Source organism: Sphaeramia orbicularis, unplaced genomic scaffold (genome assembly GCF_902148855.1).
Source record: "Sphaeramia orbicularis unplaced genomic scaffold, fSphaOr1.1, whole genome shotgun sequence".
In the NCBI taxonomy this organism is placed as follows: domain Eukaryota; kingdom Metazoa; phylum Chordata; class Actinopteri; order Kurtiformes; family Apogonidae; genus Sphaeramia; species Sphaeramia orbicularis.
Window position 1 is genome coordinate 1 of NW_021941708.1, and position 22,384 is coordinate 22,384.

At 41.4% G+C, this 22,384-nt stretch overlaps 1 protein-coding gene across 1 annotated transcript; it reads right to left on the bottom strand.

Annotated features, from left to right (window-relative positions):
• Positions 1-5,084: 5,084 nt before the first annotated feature.
• On the bottom strand, positions 5,085-22,095 carry LOC115416856 (non-homologous end-joining factor 1-like). The gene is made up of 8 exons (XM_030130734.1): positions 21,903-22,095; positions 20,714-20,921; positions 19,353-19,616; positions 18,054-18,192; positions 14,665-14,723; positions 9,108-9,182; positions 8,090-8,164; positions 5,085-5,246 (listed from the first exon to the last, which is right to left on the bottom strand). Exons 2-8 carry the CDS (start codon positions 20,900-20,902, stop codon positions 5,085-5,087), a joined length of 963 nt encoding a protein of 320 aa, XP_029986594.1. The 5' UTR covers positions 20,903-20,921; positions 21,903-22,095.
• Positions 22,096-22,384: the final 289 nt, after the last annotated feature.

The following is a 22,384-nucleotide window of genomic DNA, read 5'->3' on the forward strand; positions in this document are numbered from 1 at the left end:
AAAATCACCTAATAACCACCCTAAAACCACCCTAAAATCACCTAATAACCACCCTAAAATCACCCAAAAATCATCCAAAAGTCATCCAGAAAACCACAACCAAAATCACCCAGAAAACCACCCAAAAATCACCAAAAACCCACCCTAAGATCACCTAAAAATCACCCAAAAACCACCCAAAAATAACCTAATAACCACCCTAAAATCACCCACAAAAACCACCCTAAAATCACCAAAAAACCACCCTAAAATCACCTAACAACCAGCCTAAAATCACCCAAAAATCACCTGATAACCACCCTAAAATCACCTGATAACCACCCTAAAATCACCTGATAACCACCCTAAAAATCACCTGATAACCACCCTAAAATCACCTGATAACCACCCTAAAATCACCTGATAACCACCCTAAAAATCACCTGATAACCACCCTAAAACCACCCTAAAATCACCCAAAAACCACCCAAAATTCACCCACAAAAACCACCCTAAAATCACCTGATAACCACCCTAAAATCACCCAAAAATCACTTGATAACCACCCGAAAACCACACAAAAATCACCCACAAAAACCACCCTAAAATCACCTGATAACCACCCTAAAATCACCCAAAAATCACCTGATAACCACCCTAAAACCACCCTAAAATCACCTAATAACCACCCTAAAATCACCCAAAAATCATCCAAAAGTCATCCAGAAAACCACAACCAAAATCACCCAGAAAACCACCCAAAAATCACCAAAAACCCACCCTAAAATCATCTAAAAATCACCCTAAAATCACCCAAAAACCACCCAAAAATAACCTAATAACCACCCTAAAATCACCCACAAAAACCACCCTAAAATCACCCAAAAACCACCCTAAAATCACCTAACAACCAGCCTAAAATCACCCAAAAATCACCTGATAACCACCCTAAAATCACCTGATAACCACCCTAAAATCACCTGATAACCACCCTAAAAATCACCTGATAACCACCCTAAAACCACCCTAAAACCACCCAAAAACCACCCAAAATTCACCCACAAAAACCACCCTAAAATCACCTGATAACCACCCTAAAATCACCCAAAAATCACTTGATAACCACCCGAAAACCACCCAAAAATCACCCACAAAAACCACCCTAAAATCACCTGATAACCACCCTAAAATCACCCAAAAATCACCTGATAACCACCCTAAAACCACCCTAAAATCACCTAATAACCACCCTAAAATCACCCAAAAATCATCCAAAAGTCATCCAGAAAACCACAACCAAAATCACCCAGAAAACCACCCAAAAATCACCAAAAACCCACCCTAAAATCACCTAAAAATCACCCTAAAATCACCCAAAAACCACCCAAAAATAACCTAATAACCACCCTAAAATCACCCACAAAAACCACCCTAAAATCACCCAAAAACCACCCTAAAATCACCTAACAACCAGCCTAAAATCACCTGATAACCACCCTAAAATCACCTGATAACCACCCTAAAATCACCTGATAACCACCCTAAAAATCACCTGATAACCACCCTAAAACCACCCTAAAATCACCCAAAAATCACCCACAAAAACCACCCTAAAATCACCTGATAACCACCCTAAAATCACCCAAAAATCACTTGATAACCACCCGAAAACCACCCAAAAATCACCCACAAAAACCACCCTAAAATCACCTGATAACCACCCTAAAATCACCCAAAAATCACCTGATAACCACCCTAAAACCACCCTAAAATCACCTGATAACCACCCTAAAATCACCCAAAAATCACCTAATAACCACCCAAAGATCACCCACAAAAACCACCCTAAAAATCACCTAATAACCCCCCTAAAATCACCCAAAAATCATCCAAAAGTCATCCAGAAAACCACAACCAAAATCACCCAGAAAACCACCCAAAAATCACCAAAAACCCACCCTAAAATCACCTAAAAATCACCCTAAAATCACCCAAAAACCACCCAAAAATAACCTAATAACCACCCTAAAATCACCCACAAAAACCACCCTAAAATCACCCAAAAACCACCCAAAAATCACCCTCAAGTCATCCAGAAAACCACAACCAAAATCACCCAGAAAACCACCAAAAACCCACCCTAAAATCACCAAAAACCCACCCTAAAATCACCCAAAAATCACCCTAAAATCACCCAAAAATCACCTAAAAATCACCCTAAAATCACCCAAAAACCACCCAAAAATAACCTAATAACCACCCTAAAATCACCCAAAAACCACCCTAAAATCACCCAAAAACCACCCAAAAATCACCCTCAAGTCATCCAGAAAACCACAACCAAAATCACCCAGAAAACCACCAAAAACCCACCCTAAAATCACCAAAAACCCACCCTAAAATCACCCAAAAATCACCCTAAAATCACCCTAAAATCACCCAAAAATAACCTAATAACCACCCTAAAATCACCCAAAAACCACCCTAAAATCACCCAAAAATCACCTAAAAATCACCCTAAAATCACCCTAAAATCACCCAAAAATAACCTAATAACCACCCTAAAATCACCCAAAAATCACCCAAAAATCACCTAAAATCACCCTAAAATCACCCAAAAACCACCCAAAAATAACCTAATAACCACCCTAAAATCACCCAAAAACCACCCTAAAATCACCTAAAAATCACCCAAAAACCACCCAAAAATAACCTAATAACCACCCTAAAATCACCCAAAAACCACCCTAAAATCACCCAAAAATCACCTAAAAATCACCCTAAAATCACCCTAAAATCACCCAAAAATAACCTAATAACCACCCTAAAATCACCCAAAAATCACCCAAAAATCACCCAAAAATCACCTAAAAATCACCCTAAAATCACCCAAAAACCACCCAAAAATAACCTAATAACCACCCTAAAATCACCCACAAAAACCACCCTAAAATCACCCAAAAACCACCCAAAAATCACCCTCAAGTCATCCAGAAAACCACAACCAAAATCACCCAGAAAACCACCAAAAACCCACCCTAAAATCACCAAAAACCCACCCTAAAATCACCCAAAAATCACCCTAAAATCACCCAAAAATCACCTAAAAATCACCCTAAAATCACCCAAAAACCACCCAAAAATAACCTAATAACCACCCTAAAATCACCCAAAAACCACCCTAAAATCACCCAAAAACCACCCAAAAATCACCCTCAAGTCATCCAGAAAACCACAACCAAAATCACCCAGAAAACCACCAAAAACCCACCCTAAAATCACCAAAAACCCACCCTAAAATCACCCAAAAATCACCCTAAAATCACCCAAAAATAACCTAATAACCACCCTAAAATCACCCAAAAACCACCCTAAAATCACCCAAAAATCACCTAAAAATCACCCTAAAATCACCCTAAAATCACCCAAAAATAACCTAATAACCACCCTAAAATCACCCAAAAATCACCCCAAAAATCACCTAAAAATCACCCTAAAATCACCCAAAAACCACCCAAAAATAACCTAATAACCACCCTAAAATCACCCAAAAACCACCCTAAAATCACCCAAAAATCACCTAAAAATCACCCTAAAATCACCCAAAAACCACCCAAAAATAACCTAATAACCACCCTAAAATCACCCAAAAACCACCCTAAAATCACCCAAAAATCACCTAAAAATCACCCTAAAATCACCCAAAAACCACCCAAAAATAACCTAATAACCACCCTAAAATCACCCAAAAACCACCCTAAAATCACCCAAAAATCACCTAAAAATCACCCTAAAATCACCCTAAAATCACCCAAAAATAACCTAATAACCACCCTAAAATCACCCAAAAATCACCCAAAAATCACCCAAAAATCACCTAAAAATCACCCTAAAATCACCCAAAAACCACCCAAAAATAACCTAATAACCACCCTAAAATCACCCAAAAACCACCCTAAAATCACCCAAAAATCACCTAAAAATCACCCTAAAATCACCCAAAAACCACCCAAAAATAACCTAATAACCACCCTAAAATCACCCAAAAACCACCCTAAAATCACCCAAAAATCACCTAAAAATCACCCTAAAATCACCCAAAAACCACCCAAAAATAACCTAATAACCACCCTAAAATCACCCAAAAATCACCCTAAAATCACCCAAAAATCACCTAAAACCCCCCCAAACCCCCCCTCGATCTGAAAAGCTGAGCCCACTTGGTTGGATCTTGCGTTGGATTTGAAGGTGTAAAAAGTCTCCTTTGCAAACACAGACCTTACAATGGCCTTACAATGACAGTGCATCTGGAGGCACAGTGTAAGATTTTTTTCACATGAAACTGAAGAAAATATGGAGTCGGTATTTTCTGTAGGTTATTCTGCTGTTATTATTTGACTGTAGATCATGTGGAACCTGAACGCATCATTGATCTTCTAGTGCACAGGTGTCAAACATGCGTCCCGGGGCCAAAACCAGTTCCAATCCGGCCCTGGGGATGAATTTACAAAGTGCAAGTTAGTGCATCAAACTCAAAAATAATATCATAATAACCTATAAATAATGACAACACCAATTTTTTCTCTTTAATTTAGTGCAAAACACATTAAATTATGAAAATATTTCCATTTACAAACTATCCTTTAACAACAAAATGTGAATAACTTGAACAAATATGAACAACCTGAAACATCTAAAGAAAATTCAGTGCAATTTGAACAATATTCTGCCTGTTCCTAAATGTTTAGTGTCTTTGTAGATCTGATCTGTAATGCACATGTAGAAATGAGAAGTCCAGGCAGAATATTGATCAAACTGTACTTCTATTTGTTAACAAATTTCATTTTTTCCAGGTTTGGATAGTTAGTAAATGTAAATATTGGCATAACTGAATGTTATTTTTTGCACTAAAACTATTAGTATTTGTCATTATTTATTGGCTCTCATGCTATTATTGTACAGGTCCGGCCCCCTGCAGATTAAATGTGCTGAATGGGACCCCCCCAGAAGAACCTGAGTCTGACAGGCCTGCTGCAGTGGATGACATCTTAACTGTATTCATGAGGACGGAAACAAAAGGCCGCTCAGGCTGTGCAGTGCACCGCTCATCTGCATCCACTGCTCTGCATGGGTTTGGTGTCGCTGCTCTGACGCTGCTCTAAACTCCCATGATGCCTTTGTGGGATGCCGCACTGGGCTGGTCCGGGCGCGGGGGGCTGGGCCCAGTGGCCAACGGCGGCCGACGGGTGCAGCCAGACCACAGAGGCCTAATTACAGAACCAGAACCAGACCGACCAGGGACAACCAACTGACACAGGAGGAGGAGGAGCCTGGACTGGACTCACTGGACTGGACTGGACTAACTGGACTGGACTCACTGGACTGGACTGGACTGGACTAACTGGACTGGACTAACTGGACTAACTGGACTGGACTCACTGGACTGGACTCACTGGACTGGACTGGACTGGACTGGACTAACTGGACTGGACTGGACTAACTGGACTGGACTCACTGGACTGGACTGGACTGGACTAACTGGACTGGACTGGACTAACTGGACTGGACTCACTGGACTGGACTGGACTGGACTAACTGGACTGGACTCACTGGACTGGACTCACTGGACTGGACTGGACTGGACTAACTGGACTGGACTGGACTGGACTCACTGGACTGGACTAACTGGACTGGACTCACTGGACTGGACTGGACTGGACTAACTGGACTGGACTAAGTGGACTGGACTCACTGGACTGGACTGGACTGGACTAACTGGACTGGACTGGACTCACTGGACTGGACTAACTGGACTGGACTCACTGGACTGGACTGGACTGGACTGGACTGGACTCACTGGACTGGACTGGACTGGACTCACTGGACTGGACTGGACTGGACTCACTGGACTGGACTGGACTGGACTAACTGGACTGGACTAACTGGACTGGACTCACTGGACTGGACTGGACTGGACTGGACTGGACTCACTGGACTGGACTAACTGGACTGGACTCACTGGACTGGACTGGACTAACTGGACTGGACTGGACTAACTGGACTGGACTCACTGGACTGGACTGGACTGGACTCACTGGACTGGACTGGACTAGACTAGATAGACTGGACTGAACTGGAACAGACTACACTGGACTAACTGGACTAGATGGACTGGACTATACTGGATTAGACTAACTGGACTGGACAGACGTGTGTTTGTTTAGCCTTCTACAAACACTGCACTGTAAAAAAAAAAAAAAAGAAAGAAATCGGTAATTTAACAGAATTTTCACTGTTTATTTTACAAATTTTTCCTGTATTTTTAAGATGCAGGAAAATATCAATGAAATGACACAAACAGACTGTGATTTTACATGTCAAATGGAAAAGATTGACAAATATCTTGTGTAATTACAGGAGGTTTCACAACAAAAATGTTGAATAAATGTATTTTTGTGAATGTATAACATGTATAAGCACTGATAAACTGTCCAAATACAGTTTTTATCAGTGGATTGGACAACTGAGTCTCACTGAAAATTATTTATATATATATTTAGAGGGAATTGGATTGTTTTAAAACATGTAAATATTCTTTATTAAACATTAAAAAGTAAAAAAAAAAGCAAAATCTCATGTAAAGTTAGGGCAAAAAACTGTATTTGAATTATGGAAAATTACCGTATTTTTATGAGATGGTTATTTTCTGTTATTTTACAGTATTATTTTGACACCCCAGCTGCTGGAATAATATCGGGTTTTTTTTTTCGTTTTTTTTTTTTTTTTACAGTGTAGATAACTGAAGAAAATGTCCAGATGAATCAAATGCTCGTCTGGGAGCTGAATGTTCAGAGTACATCACACCAAGGCCCGACTCTACCACCCCCCATCCCCCCGCCTCGCCTACTTACCACCCAGGCCCTGAATTCCTCAGTTATTTGTGATAAAGAGTTGGGCTGAGGTGGACACAGGAAAAAACTAACGACACTTGACAACAGCAAACACTGGTTTTGTTCTCCTTCCTCTGGAAAATTCACATCAGGTATGAACAGAATGACGGAGCCGACTGAGTCAACGCAAGCGGACGAGAAAGTCTGACGGTAGGATGATAACGCCAATAAAAATAGGTCCAATGTCCCTGGACGTCAGCGTCATGTTCTAGAAGAATCAATACCAGTTGAATTTGTGAAGTTGTCAGGTTGATGAAGACGCTGACGAAGATGAAGACGCAGACAAAGATGAAGACGCCGACAAAGATGAAGACGCAGACAAAGAAGAAGACGCCGACAAAGATGAAGACGAAGATGAAGACGCAGACAAAGACGAAGATGCTGACAAAGATGAAGACGAAGATGAAGACGCCGACAAAGACGAAGATGCTGACAAAGATGAAGACGAAGATGAAGACGCAGACAAAGACGAAGATGCTGACAAAGATGAAGACGAAGATGAAGACGCCGACAAAGATGAAGACGCAGACAAAGATGAAGACGCCGACAAAGATGAAGACGAAGATGAAGACGCAGACAAAGACGAAGATGCCGACAAAGATGAAGACGAAGATGAAGACGCCGACGAAGATGAAGACGCCGACGAAGATGAAGACGCAGACGAAGATGAAGACGCAGACAAAGACGAAGATGCCGACAAAGATGAAGACGAAGATGAAGACGCCGACAAAGATGAAGACGCAGACAAAGATGAAGACGCAGACAAAGATGAAGACGAAGATGAAGACGCAGACAAAGACGAAGATGCCGACAAAGATGAAGACGAAGATGAAGACGCCGACAAAGATGAAGACGCAGACAAAGACGAAGATGCTGACAAAGATGAAGACGAAGATGAAGACGCCGACAAAGATGAAGACGCAGACAAAGACGAAGATGCTGACAAAGATGAAGACGAAGATGAAGACGCCGACAAAGATGAAGACGCAGACAAAGATGAAGACGCAGACAAAGATGAAGACGCCGACAAAGATGAAGACGAAGATGAAGACGCAGACAAAGACGAAGATGCCGACAAAGATGAAGACGAAGATGAAGACGCCGACGAAGATGAAGACGCCGACGAAGATGAAGACGCCGACGAAGATGAAGACGCCGACGAAGATGAAGACGCCGACGAAGATGAAGATACTGATAAAGATGAAGACGCCAATGAAGATGAAGACGCAGACGACCTAGACGGCAACTCCCACAAAGATGAAGACACTGACAAAGACTCAGATGAAGATGACAATCATGAACAATGACTAAGATGAAGACGCCGACGAAGATGAAGACGCCGACAAAGATGAAGACGCAGACGAAGATGAAGATGAAGACACCGACGAAGATGAAGACACCGACGAAGATGAAGACGCCGACAAAGATGAAGATGAAGACGCTAATGAAGATGAAGACGCAGACAAAGACGAAGATGCTGACAAAGATGAAGACGAAGATGAAGACGCCGACAAAGATGAAGACGCAGACAAAGATGAAGACGCCGACAAAGATGAAGACGAAGATGAAGACGCAGACAAAGACGAAGATGCCGACAAAGATGAAGACGAAGATGAAGACGCCGACGAAGATGAAGACGCCGACGAAGATGAAGACGCAGACGAAGATGAAGACGCAGACAAAGACGAAGATGCCGACAAAGATGAAGACGAAGATGAAGACGCCGACAAAGATGAAGACGCAGACAAAGATGAAGACGCAGACAAAGATGAAGACGAAGATGAAGACGCAGACAAAGACGAAGATGCCGACAAAGATGAAGACGAAGATGAAGACGCCGACAAAGATGAAGACGCAGACAAAGACGAAGATGCTGACAAAGATGAAGACGAAGATGAAGACGCCGACAAAGATGAAGACGCAGACAAAGACGAAGATGCTGACAAAGATGAAGACGAAGATGAAGACGCCGACAAAGATGAAGACGCAGACAAAGATGAAGACGCAGACAAAGATGAAGACGCCGACAAAGATGAAGACGAAGATGAAGACGCAGACAAAGACGAAGATGCCGACAAAGATGAAGACGAAGATGAAGACGCCGACGAAGATGAAGACGCCGACGAAGATGAAGACGCAGACGAAGATGAAGACGCCGACGAAGATGAAGACGCAGACGAAGATGAAGACGCCGACGAAGATGAAGATACTGATAAAGATGAAGACGCCAATGAAGATGAAGACGCAGACGACCTAGACGGCAACTCCCACAAAGATGAAGACACTGACAAAGACTCAGATGAAGATGACAATCATGAACAATGACTAAGATGAAGACGCCGACGAAGATGAAGACGCCGACAAAGATGAAGACGCAGACGAAGATGAAGATGAAGACACCGACGAAGATGAAGACACCGACGAAGATGAAGACGCCGACAAAGATGAAGATGAAGACGCTAATGAAGATGAAGACGCAGACAAAGATGAAGACGCAGACAAAGATGAAGACACCGACAAAGATGAAGACACCGACGAAGATGAAGACGCCGACAAAGATGAAGATGAAGACGCTAATGAAGATGAAGACGCAGACAAAGATGAAGACACCGACAAAGATGAAGATGAAGATGCCAATGAAGATGAAGATGCCGACAAAGATGAAGATGCCAATGAAGATGAAGACGCCGACAAAGATGAAGACACAGACGAAGATGAAGACGAAGATGAAGATGAAGAGGCCGACGACCTAGACGACAACTCCCACAAAGACGAAGACACTGACAAAGACTCAGATGAAGATGACAATCATGAACAATGACTAAGATGAAGACGCCGACGAAGATGAAGACGCCGACAAAGATGAAGACGCAGACGAAGATGAAGATGAAGACACCGACGAAGATGAAGACACCGACGAAGATGAAGACACCGACAAAGATGAAGATGAAGACGCTAATGAAGATGAAGACGCAGACAAAGATGAAGACGCAGACAAAGATGAAGACACCGACAAAGATGAAGACACCGACGAAGATGAAGACGCCGACAAAGATGAAGATGAAGACGCTAATGAAGATGAAGACGCAGACAAAGATGAAGACGCCGACAAAGATGAAGATGAAGACGCTAATGAAGATGAAGATGCAGACAAAGATGAAGACACCGACAAAGATGAAGATGAAGATGCCAATGAAGATGAAGACGCCGACAAAGATGAAGATGCCAATGAAGATGAAGACGCCGACAAAGATGAAGACACCGACAAAGATGAAGACGAAGATGAAGATGAAGAGGCCGACGACCTAGACGACAACTCCCACAAAGACGAAGACACTGACAAAGACTCAGATGAAGATGACAATCATGAACAATGACTAAGATGAAGATGCCGACAACAAAGCCAAAAATGTCTTCAGTGCATTATAGGATTCATGTTTCAGAAGGGATTAAACCAGTGGTTTTCAACCTTGGGGTCACAACCCCATGTGGGGTCGCCTGGAATTCAAATGGGGTCACCTGAAATTTCTAGTAATTGATAGAAAATGTAAAAAATTACTAATAAAAATATTTTTTTACTAAATATTTTAATCTCATAAATCAAAAAGAAATATTTGTGAAATCAGGATACATTTGCAAATATATTTTTAACTGTATTTTTCTGTGAAAAAAGAAAAAATTCTTTTAAAAAAGGGAAATTTCATGTTTATTCACAGTTACAGTTTTTTTCGTGTTATTTTCCATTTGACATGTCAAATCAGTGTGTTTTTGTCATTTCATTGATATTTTCCTGCATCTTAAAAATACAGGAAAAATCTGTAAAATACACAGTGAAAATTCTGTTAAACTACAGATGTTTTTTCTACAGTGCACTTATTTTTTCTTAAGAAATTTCAGATTCATGGAATTTTCATGTTATTCAATATTTATTAAAGGATAGTTTGTAGATGTAAACATTTCCTTGATGTGATTTTACTTTTATTTGCTGTTGTTATTATTCCACTTTAGATCCTATTGGTCCGAATGTGGAACCTGAACTCAAATGAGTTTGACGTCCATGACTGAAGGGAAGCTGATGTGATCCTAAAAGGTTCTGGACATGTTTTTGTTGTTTTGTTTTTCCGTTCAGTCCCAGTGTGTGTGTGTGTGTGTGTGTGTGTGTGTGTGTGCATCAGTGGGAAGGCTAATTCAGGCTAATTCCACCCATGTAAATGTTGACCTGAGCTGGGTGGGGTGTTTGTGTGGGTGGGGGGAGGGGCTTCTCCTGTCATCGTCGTCTCTCTTTGGCTTTCCTTGGTGTGGGTTAAACGCAGGCCACAAATGGCACAAGCACAAATAGGCTGGATTTGTGGAAGTGGCGAAGGGCACTGATGACGTTTTTTCTGCAGGTTTGGGCGCTTCAATAAACTGAGTAAAAGTCACAGAAGTTCAAGTGGAAGGAAGAAGAATAAGAGAAGCTGAAGAACAGGACGCACATACAGAGCCGGAGCCTGTTCCACAGTTTGACATGACAAACACGACTGAAAGAAAGGGGCGAAAGCAGGAGTGTCAAACATGAGGCCCTTTGGGGGGGGCCAAACGAAGCCCCCCCAAAGGTTCCAATCTGACCCCTGGGATGAATTTAATAAACGCAAAAATTCCACAGTCTTGAATTGAATTAAGCAAAAAAAAAATATCTTGAATTAAGCAAAAAAACAAAAAAAAAATTATATAAATATATATATATATATATATATATATATATATGCATACACACACACATAGCTTGAATTAAGGAAAAAATGTTTAATTAAGCAAAAAAATCTTCAATTAAGTCAAAAAATCTCAAATTTAGCAAAAAATCTTGAATTAAGCCAAAAAGTCTTCTATTAAGAAAAAAAAAAAAAATCTCAAATTAAGCAAAAAAATCTAGAATTAACAAATTCAATCTTTTTTTGTTTTAGTGCTAAAAATCCCATTAAATCATGAAACTCTTTCCATTTCCAAACTCTCCTGTACCAATAAAATGTGACTAACCTGAACAAATGTGTCCAACCTGAAATGTCTGTATTAAATTCAGTCCAGTTTGAACTCTTTTCTTCCTGTTCCTCAGTGTTTAGTGTCTTTGGAGATCTGATCCAGAATGCACATGGACTAATGAGAAGTGGAGGAAGAAGACTGAGAAAATTACACTGATTTTACTGAAGAAATTTGATTTTTTTCGGTTATTCACATCTGTTTTTGTTTGAATAGTTTAGAAAAGTAAGTACTCTCATCATTAAATGGGTTTTTTTTGCACTAAAATAGAGAAAAAATGGTCAGTTGTCATTATTTATCGGTTATTCTGTTGTTATTTGACTGCAGATCCAATCAGACTGAATGTGGAACCTGAAAGAACAGCAGTTTGCCGTTTCCTGGGTGAACGTTTCATATCTAAATGTAAGAAAGCGCGTCAGATATGAATGTGCACGGTCAGTGTTACCATGGAGACAGAAACCAAACCCAAACACATAACAGATAAATACTACACCACCACGCCAAACGCCTTCACCTTTTCCCTCTGATTCATACACGCATCAGTCCAACGTCCAACTGTCCCAGCCGTCCTGTGGACGCGTCCCGCCGTCATTGGGACGTCGGTCTGAAGGCGGCCTCGGCGCAGAGCGGTGGAATTTACCACCAGAGGAGGAGGAGGACGCCGCTTTGATGAGCGGCACCATCACAGACGGAAAACAAAAAACACACACAACGTCCACTGTGAGCGTCCACTGTGAGCGTCCACTGCGGGTGGATGTGGATGGACAATTTTGTTGAATTAATGCTCATTTTGTTCATTGTTCTGTATTTTAATCATTTTTACTTAATTAATGCTCATTTTAATCATTTTTGTTGAACTAATACTCATTTTGTTCATTCTTGTCTATTTTCATCATTTTTGTTGAATTAATGCTTATTTTGTTTGTTCATTTCTGTAGTATATTTTGATCCTTTTTATTTAATTAATGCTTATTTTGTTCATTCTTGTATATTTTGATCAGTTTTGTTAAATTAATGCTTATTTTAATCATTTTTGTTAAATTAATGCTTATTGTGTTCATTCTTGTACATTTTGATCAGTTTTGTTGAATTCATGCTTATCTTGTTCATTTTTGGTGTATATTTAAATAAGTTTTGTTCTATATTTTGATAAATTTTGTTCAATTATTGCTTATTGTGTTCATTTTTGCTGCATATTTTGTTGATTTAACAATTCTTTTAATCGATGAAATGCACAAACCCATGGAGGTGGATCAAAAACAGTGGATGGGGACACTTGGTTCATGTTCAGTTTAAGATAGATTTGCTGAAAAAGTTGCTTTTCCTTCACTTTTCTCTGTTTTGATTTGGCCTGGGTATCATGACCAATTTCCATAATCTATTTGATTTCGATTCATAAGGTTCTGAATTGATTAATCATGATTCGATTCGATTCAATATCGATTCGATTCAATATTAACTGATTGATTCAGAGTAATTTAGTGATACCAAAGTACAATTTTCAGTTGTAACCTGATTATTCGAGTACCGCAGTCATGCAACACATCAATACTGGGATCCATATTGATATTAGAAAGGAAATAAATCTGACATTTCAGCAGAAGTAGCTGAATGTGTTCTTAAATAATGAACAGGACAGAAACATTCCCATGTGTTTACAGGTTCCTCACTGAGTCTTTTCCACATCTTTTTCGCGAGCGAGACCAAGTCTTCCCCAGGGGTTCACAGACGGAGCCGCCCGCGGTTCCGCGTACTCCCGGTCCTGCTCTGAAAAAATCGATCTCATCCCCAATTAATCAATTACGCAAAATTAAAATGAGATCGATCTAAGATCGATTCAATCGATTTTTTTACCCAGCCCTAGTTTTGATAGAATAACCTTTGAATTTTACACTGAGTTTTCATGAACACCCACATGTTCAGTGAATTAAATGTAAGAAACTACCTGAAAAACACAAAATGTGGAGGAGAATATTATAATAAATGATGATCAATCACTTTGGAAGGGTTAAACGGTAGACAAATTCCTCTGGAAGCTGCCACAGAAACAGCTGTCCAACAAACATTATGTAGATTTATTAAAACAGAATTATATTAATAAGCCTCTTCTGGTCAACGACAGTAAAACCAGAGGCTTCACTGTAAAAAAAGAATCTGTAATTTAACAAAATTTTTACTGTTTATTTTACAGATTTTTCCTCTATTTTGAGGATACAGGAAAATATCAATGAAATGACTAAAATAAACTGTGATTTTACATGTCAAATGTAAAATAACATGAAAAAACTGTAACTGTGAACAACCCAAAAATTTCACAACAAAAATGTTGAATAAATGTATTTTTGTGAATGTATAACATGTATAAGCACTGATAAACTGTCCAAATACAGTTTTTATCAGTGGATTGGACAACTGAGTCTCATTGAAAATTATTTATATATATATTTATAGGGAATTGGATTGTTTTAAAACATGTAAATATTCTTTATTAAACATTAAAAAGTAAAAAAAAAAAAGCAAAATCTCATGTAAAGTTCGGGCAAAAAACTGTATTTGAATTATGGAAAATTACTGTATTTTTATGACATGGTTATTTTCTGTTATTTTACAGTATTATTTCGGCGCCCCTGCTGCTGGAATAATACTGTTTTGTAAGTTTTTTTTTTAACAGTGTAGATGCAGGATGTGGGGGGTGAGGGGGGTGTGGTTGACCTCTGACCTTTGCCATGAAGTCGTCTTTGTACAGCTGCTCCTGGAAAACATCTGTCTGCAGACGCTCTGCAATCAGACACACAAAAACAACACAACATCACACATTTACACACACACACATACACACACACACACACACACACTAATCTGATTCAGGGACAGTTGGTTCCGTTCACACCTGCATTACGCTGCGTTTCCACTGCGTGGTATCGACTCGCCTCGTCCTTTTTGCGTTTCCATTACTAAAAGGACATGGTACTAGTTTTTTGGGATCACCTCCGCTGAGGTTCCAAGTGATACTAAACTGTGACGTGTAGACACTGCAGACCACTGATTGGTCAGACAGTTGTCTCTGTGCCCCGCCTTTTACATAAACAGATGCGTTAGTGGACAGTAAATCTGTGGGTCCATTAACCCACATGAGAACAGATCAACTCCACCAGGGTCGGTCCAGGAGCTTCAGTCTGTGGAAGATGTAAAAATTCAGACCAGACAACACGCAACGAGCGACTTTTCAGCAACTCTGAACAGATGACATGGAAATAATGAGCTGCATCGCTATGACAACCAGGTACTGAAAAGTCAGTAGTATCCTGGAATGGAAACGGTCTGCAGGAATACCGAGCCGAGCCGGTTCCACGTAGTGGAAACGCGGCATTAGATTCAAACCAGGTGAAGAGCATATTAAGCACACTGCAATTCATCCAATAAAAGCTCCGATTATTTTTTCAAAGGTCACAATTCAAACTTTTTTTTTTGCATGATTTTGAAACAGTTTTCTCTGTTTTGATAAAATAACCTTTGAATTTACTCCGAGTTTTAAAGGTGCTGAAGACTTTCATGAGCAGTGTTTCGTCAGTTCTGTCCATCCTCAGTGTTTCGTCAGATCTGTCCATCCTCAGTGTTTCCTCAGATCTGTCCATCCTCAGATCTGTCCATCCTCAGTGTTTCCTCAGATCTGTCCATCCTCAGATCTGTCCATCCTCAGTGTTTCCTCAGATCTGTCCATCCTCAGTGTTTCGTCAGTTCTGTCCATCCTCAGTGTTTCCTCAGATCTGTCCATCCTCAGTGTTTCCTCAGGTCTGTCCATCCTCAGTGTTTCCTCAGGTCTGTCCATCCTCAGTGTTTCCTCAGGTCTGTCCATCCTCAGTGTTTCCTCAGGTCTGTCCATCCTCAGTGTTTCCTCAGGTCTGTCCATCCTCAGTGTTTCCTCAGGTCTGTCCATCCTCAGTGTTTCGTCAGTTCTGTCCATCCTCAGTGTTTCCTCAGATCTGTCCATCCTCAGTGTTTCCTCAGATCTGTCCATCCTCAGTGTTTCCTCAGGTCTGTCCATCCTCAGTGTTTCCTCAGGTCTGTCCATCCTCAGTGTTTCCTCAGTTTCATGAATCTGTCAGTCTGTCTGTCAGTACTCAGCTGAACCTCTTGCATTACGCTGAACAGTTTTGACGTGCCATCCACTGGAAACAAACACCAGCATGAGCCTCCGTTTCCCACAATGCACGTCAGGACAAAAAATTCTGAAGATGCATGATTTACTTCTGGGTTCTGAACGTAAACACATGGTGTTTGTTTCCAGTGGATGGCACGTCAAAACTATTCAGCATAATGCAAGAGGTTCAGCTGAGTACTGACAGACAGACTGACAGATTCATGAAACTGAGGAAACACTGAGGATGGACAGATCTGAGGAAACACTGAGGATGGACAGATCTGAGGAAACACTGAGGATGGACAGATCTGAGGAAACACTGAGGATGGACAGATCTGAGGATGGACAGACCTGAGGAAACACTGAGGATGGACAGATCTGAGGAAACACTGAGGATGGACAGATCTGAGGAAACACTGAGGATGGACAGACCTGAGGATGGACAGATCTGAGGAAACACTGAGGATGGACAGATCTAAGGAAACACTGAGGATGGACAGATCTGAGGATGGACAGATCTGAGGAAACACTGAGGATGGACAGACCTGAGGAAACACTGAGGATGGACAGAACTGAGGAAACACTGAGGATGGACAGATCTGAGGAAACACTGAGGATGGACAGACCTGAGGAAACACTGAGGATGGACAGATCTAAGGAAACACTGAGGATGGACAGATCTGAGGATGGACAGATCTGAGGAAACACTGAGGATGGACAGACCTGAGGAAACACTGAGGATGGACAGAACTGAGGAAACACTGAGGATGGACAGATCTGAGGAAACACTGAGGATGGACAGACCTGAGGAAACACTGAAGATGGACAGATCTGAGGAAACACTGAGGATGGACAGAACTGAGGAAACACTGAGGATGGACAGATCTGAGGAAACACTGAGGATGGACAGATCTGAGGAAACACTGAGGATGGACAGAACTGAGGAAACACTGAGGATGGACAGATCTGAGGAAACACTGAGGATGGACAGAACTGAGGAAACACTGAGGATGGACAGAACTGAGGAAACACTGAGGATGGACAGATCTGAGGAAACACTGAGGATGGACAGAACTGAGGAAACACTGAGGATGGACAGATCTGAGGAAACACTGAGGATGGACAGAACTGAGGAAACACTGAGGATGGACAGAACTGAGGAAACACTGAGGATGGACAGATCTGAGGATGGACAGATCTGAGGAAACACTGAGGATGGACAGATCTGAGGAAACACTGAGGATGGACAGAACTGAGGATGGACAGATCTGAGGAAACACTGAGGATGGACAGACCTGAGGAAACACTGAGGATGGACAGATCTGAGGAAACACTGAGGATGGACAGAACTGAGGAAACACTGAGGATGGACAGATCTGAGGAAACACTGAGGATGGACAGACCTGAGGAAACACTGAGGATGGACAGATCTGAGGAAACACTGAGGATGGACAGATCTGAGGAAACACTGAGGATGGACAGATCTGAGGAAACACTGAGGATGGACAGATCTGAGGAAACACTGAGGATGGACAGACCTGAGGAAACACTGAGGATGGACAGATCTGAGGAAACACTGAGGATGGACAGATCTGAGGAAACACTGCTCATGAAAGTCTTCAGCACCTTTAACAGACATCTACATGATCAGTGAATTAAATAAAGGAAAATACAAGATTTAAACTGAACCAATGAAAAAAGCAAAGGAAAAGATGAGAATAAATGGAAATACATCAGTTAAGGAAGACAAAAAAACAACAAACATTTGGAAGTTGGAAAAAATAGTTCTCAAGATAAGGGTTAACTATGTTCTATATGTTCTGTGTGTTCTACATGTTTTGTGTATTCTATGTATTCCATGTGTTGTACATGTTCTGTGTTCTGTGTGCATCAGTGTGTGTTCTGTGTGTGTTCTGTGTGTGTTCTGTGTGCATCAGTGTGTGTTCTGTGTGTGTTCTGTACAGTACCTCTGCTCAGTGTAGCTCCGTTCTCCCTGTAGTCCTGGATCTCCTTGTCCTTTTGGACCAACAGGGAACCCAGCTGTTCCACCTGCCGCTGCAGCACAACACTGATTGAGAACAGGGGGCGCAGCAGCTGAGCACAGGCCTGTAGGAGAACCGCATCCAACCACAGAACCACAGGTTACATTCAAAACAGAAGAACCACACACACACACAGTTTTGTTGAATTCATGCTTATCTTGTTCATTTTTGGTGTATATTTAAATAAGTTTTGTTCTATATTTTGATAAATTTTGTTCAATTATTGCTTATTGTGTTCATTTTTGCTGCATATTTTGTTGATTTAACAATTCTTTTAATCGATGAAATGCACAAACCCATGGAGGTGGATCAAAAACAGTGGATGGGGACACTTGGTTCATTTCAGTTCCAGATAGATTTGCTGAAAAAGTTGCTTTTCCTTCACTTTTCTCTGTTTTGATAGAATAACCTTTGAATTTTATGCTGAGTTTTCATGAACACCCACATGTTCAGTGAATTAAATGTAAGAAACTACCTGAAAAACACAAAATGTGGAGGAGAATATTATAATAAATAATGATCAATCACTTTGGAAGAGTTAAACAGTAGAAAAATTCCTCTGGAAGCTGCCACAGAAACAGCTGTCCAACAAACATGTAGCCGTCCCAAGCGTGGAGCGTACCACAGTGACGGGTGCGGGGGTGCAGTGGAGCGTACCACAGTGACGGGTGCGGGGGTGCAGTGGAGCGTACCACAGTGACGGGTGCGGGGGCTGCAGTGGAGCGTACCACAGTGACGGGTGCGGGGCTGCAGTGAAGCGTACCACAGTGACGGGTGCGGGGCTGCAGTGGAGCGTACCACAGTGACGGGTGCGGGGCTGCAGTGGAGCGTACCACAGTGACGGGTGCGGGGGCTGCAGTGGAGCGTACCACAGTGACGGGTGCGGGGCTGCAGTGGAGCGTACCACAGTGACGGGTGCGGGGCTGCAGTGGAGCGTACCACAGTGACGGGTGCGGGGCTGCAGTGGAGCGTACCACAGTGACGGGTGCGGGGCTGCAGTGGAGCGTACCACAGTGACGGGTGCGGGGAGTGCAGTGGAGCGTACCACAGTGACGGGTGCGGGGCTGCAGTGGAGCGTACCACAGTGACGGGTGCGGGGGCTGCAGTGGAGCGTACCACAGTGATGGGTGCGGGGGGTGCAGTGGAGCGTACCACAGTGACGGGTGCGGGGGCTGCAGTGGAGCGTACCACAGTGACGGGTGCGGGGGGTGCAGTGGAGCGTACCACAGTGACGGGTGCGGGGGCTGCAGTGGAGCGTACCACAGTGACGGGTGCGGGGCTGCAGTGGAACTCCCAGTGGAAGGGCAGCCCCCCCAGCTCGCTCTTCAGCTTCAGGTGGATGTTCCCGCCCTCCTGACGCCTTAAGGACATCTGAGCCTCGGGGTGGAGGAGGCGGAGCTCGCTGCTTCCTGTCAGACACGGCTCGGCCACTTGGCGTAGATGGGAAAAAAACGCAGAGACCGGAGCTCGTAAACGCCGGTTTAACTCCTGAGGACACAAAAGAGGAACGCCTTCATTTAGGATGGATGGACTTATTTATATTTATATATATAAGCAATTAGGTAACACTAGTACATATACATTTATATACTTATTTATATATCTTTCTTTAAATTATCATATTGATAATACAAATTGCTGTTGTAATTGTGTCTTCGTATGCATATTACATATATATATATATATATGTGTGTGTGTGTATTTAGAGCTTTATACATATGTACATAAATAAGAGTACTAAAGGTATATGTACTATAGTTGATTGTCATGTTAACAGTTCATAGTACATATACATACTTATGTATATTTCCTTCATTATCATATTAATAATATATAGTCTAGTGCATACTGTATAAATTGTTTGTTCTAATTGTGTCTGAATGTGTATATTTGGCATGTATATATGTATATATATATATATACAGGGTGGGGAAGCCAAATGTACACTGAACATTTAGTTGTTTTTTCTCAGCAGACACTACGTCAGTTGTTTTGAACCCAAACATATACTGATGTCATAATCATACCTAACACTATTATCCATACCTTTTCACAAACTTTGGCCCATATGAGTAATCAGGAAAGCAAACGTCAAAGAGTGTGTGATTTGCTGAATGCACTCGTCACACCAAAGGAGATTTCAAAAATAGTTGGAGTGTCCATAAAGACTGTTTATAATGGAAAGAAGAGAATGACTATGAGCAAAACTATTACCAGAAAGTCTGGAAGATACTATTAAAGAAGAATGGGAGAAGTTGTCACCCCAATATTTGAGGAACACTTGCGCAAGGTTCAGGAAGCGTGTGAAGGCAGTTATTGAGAAAGAAGGAGGACACATAGAATAAAAACATTTTCTATTATGGACATTTTCTTGTGGCAAATAAATTCTCATGACTTTCAATAAACTAATTGGTCATACACTGTCTTTCAATCCCTGCCTCAAAATATTGTACATTTTGCTTCCCCACCCTGTGTATACCACTAAAACTAAAGAAATGTCTTATTTTTTCCTATTTTTCTTTTATTTCCTTCATTTCTTCACCTACTGACAGACTAAATCCAAATAAAAGCGTAACCATGGTGACCTGAGCTCGCTCCTGGATGTGGGCGGTCCCCATCCTCTCCTCCCACACACACTTCATGTCCGTCAGCAGGACGTGGTACTCGGACGACCCGAACCAGCTCTTGGACAGGAAGCGGAATCCGCCGATGTAAACAGGAAGCCACGGACTGTGGAGGAGGCGGAGCTCCGCACAGGCGCCGTCACACGCCATGACATCACCAACACGTGCACTGGACGACAAAAGACAAATTCAACCAAAAAAAAAAAAGACAAATTCAACCTGAAACAACGCAGGAGGAAAATAGAAGTAGCACCAGTTTAAAACTAGTACTACTACCAGTTTAAAACTAGTACAACTACCAGTTTAAAACTAGTACAACTATCAGTTTAAAACTAGTACTACTACCAGTTTAAAACTAGTACAACTATCAGTTTAAAACTAGTACTACTACCAGTTTAAAACTAGTACAACTATCAGTTTAAAACTAGTACAACTATCAGTTTAAAACTAGTACTACTATCAGTTTAAAACTAGTACTACTATCAGTTTAAAACTAGTACTACTACCAGTTTAAAACTAGTACTACTACCAGTTTAAAACTAGTACAACTATCAGTTTAAAACTAGTACTACTATCAGTTTAAAACTAGTACTACTATCAGTTTAAAACTAGTACTACTACCAGTTTAAAACTAGTACTACTACCAGTTTAAAACTAGTACAACTATCAGTTTAAAACTAGTACTACTATCAGTTTAAAACTAGTACTACTACCAGTTTAAAACTAGTACAACTATCAGTTTAAAACTAGTACTACTATCAGTTTAAAACTAGTACTACTACCAGTTTAAAACTAGTACAACTATCAGTTTAAAACTAGTACTACTACCAGTTTAAAACTAGTACAACTATCAGTTTAAAACTAGTACTACTACCAGTTTAAAACTAGTACAACTATCAGTTTAAAACTAGTACAACTATCAGTTTAAAACTAGTACTACTACCAGTTTAAAACTAGTACAACTATCAGTTTAAAACTAGTACTACTATCAGTTTAAAACTAGTACTACTACCAGTTTAAAACTAGTACAACTACCAGTTTAAAACTAGTACTATTACTAGTTTAAAACTAGTACTATTACTAGTTTAAAATGCCCAAAAGCCTTTTTTTTCCTTTTTTTTCATCCGTGTCATTTTTTTAAATCACTCACCTCTGTCTCTGTGGAATGCGCCCCCCAAAGCCCTGGATCTGGATCAGATGGAGCCGGGTTCACCCCCCAAAGCCCTGGATCCAGATCAGATGGAGCCGGTTCCAGACTTGGTCCAGGCTGCAGAATCACCACCTTGGTGGGGGGGGGGGCCACAGCAGCAGCTCGTGCTCCGGCTCTGGGGAAAAAACACAAGCATTTGTCGTCAGTTTCCATTTGAAAACACACTGCACATTTAAAGGTTTGACTCATGCCAATTTGGAAATCACAAAAAAAAAAAAAAAAACGACAAATCAGTAAGTGTATGAGAAGAGTCTAGAGCCCCCCCCCCCCCCCCCCCCCCCCCCCCCCCCCCCCCACAGCTCCAGCTGGATGCCTTTGGTCAGAGGGACAAGGCCTGGCATGCAACAGCACACACCAGAGTCCACTGAAAAACACTTCACTTTAACATTTCACTGCATTTTACAAGGACTTTAATTCCACCC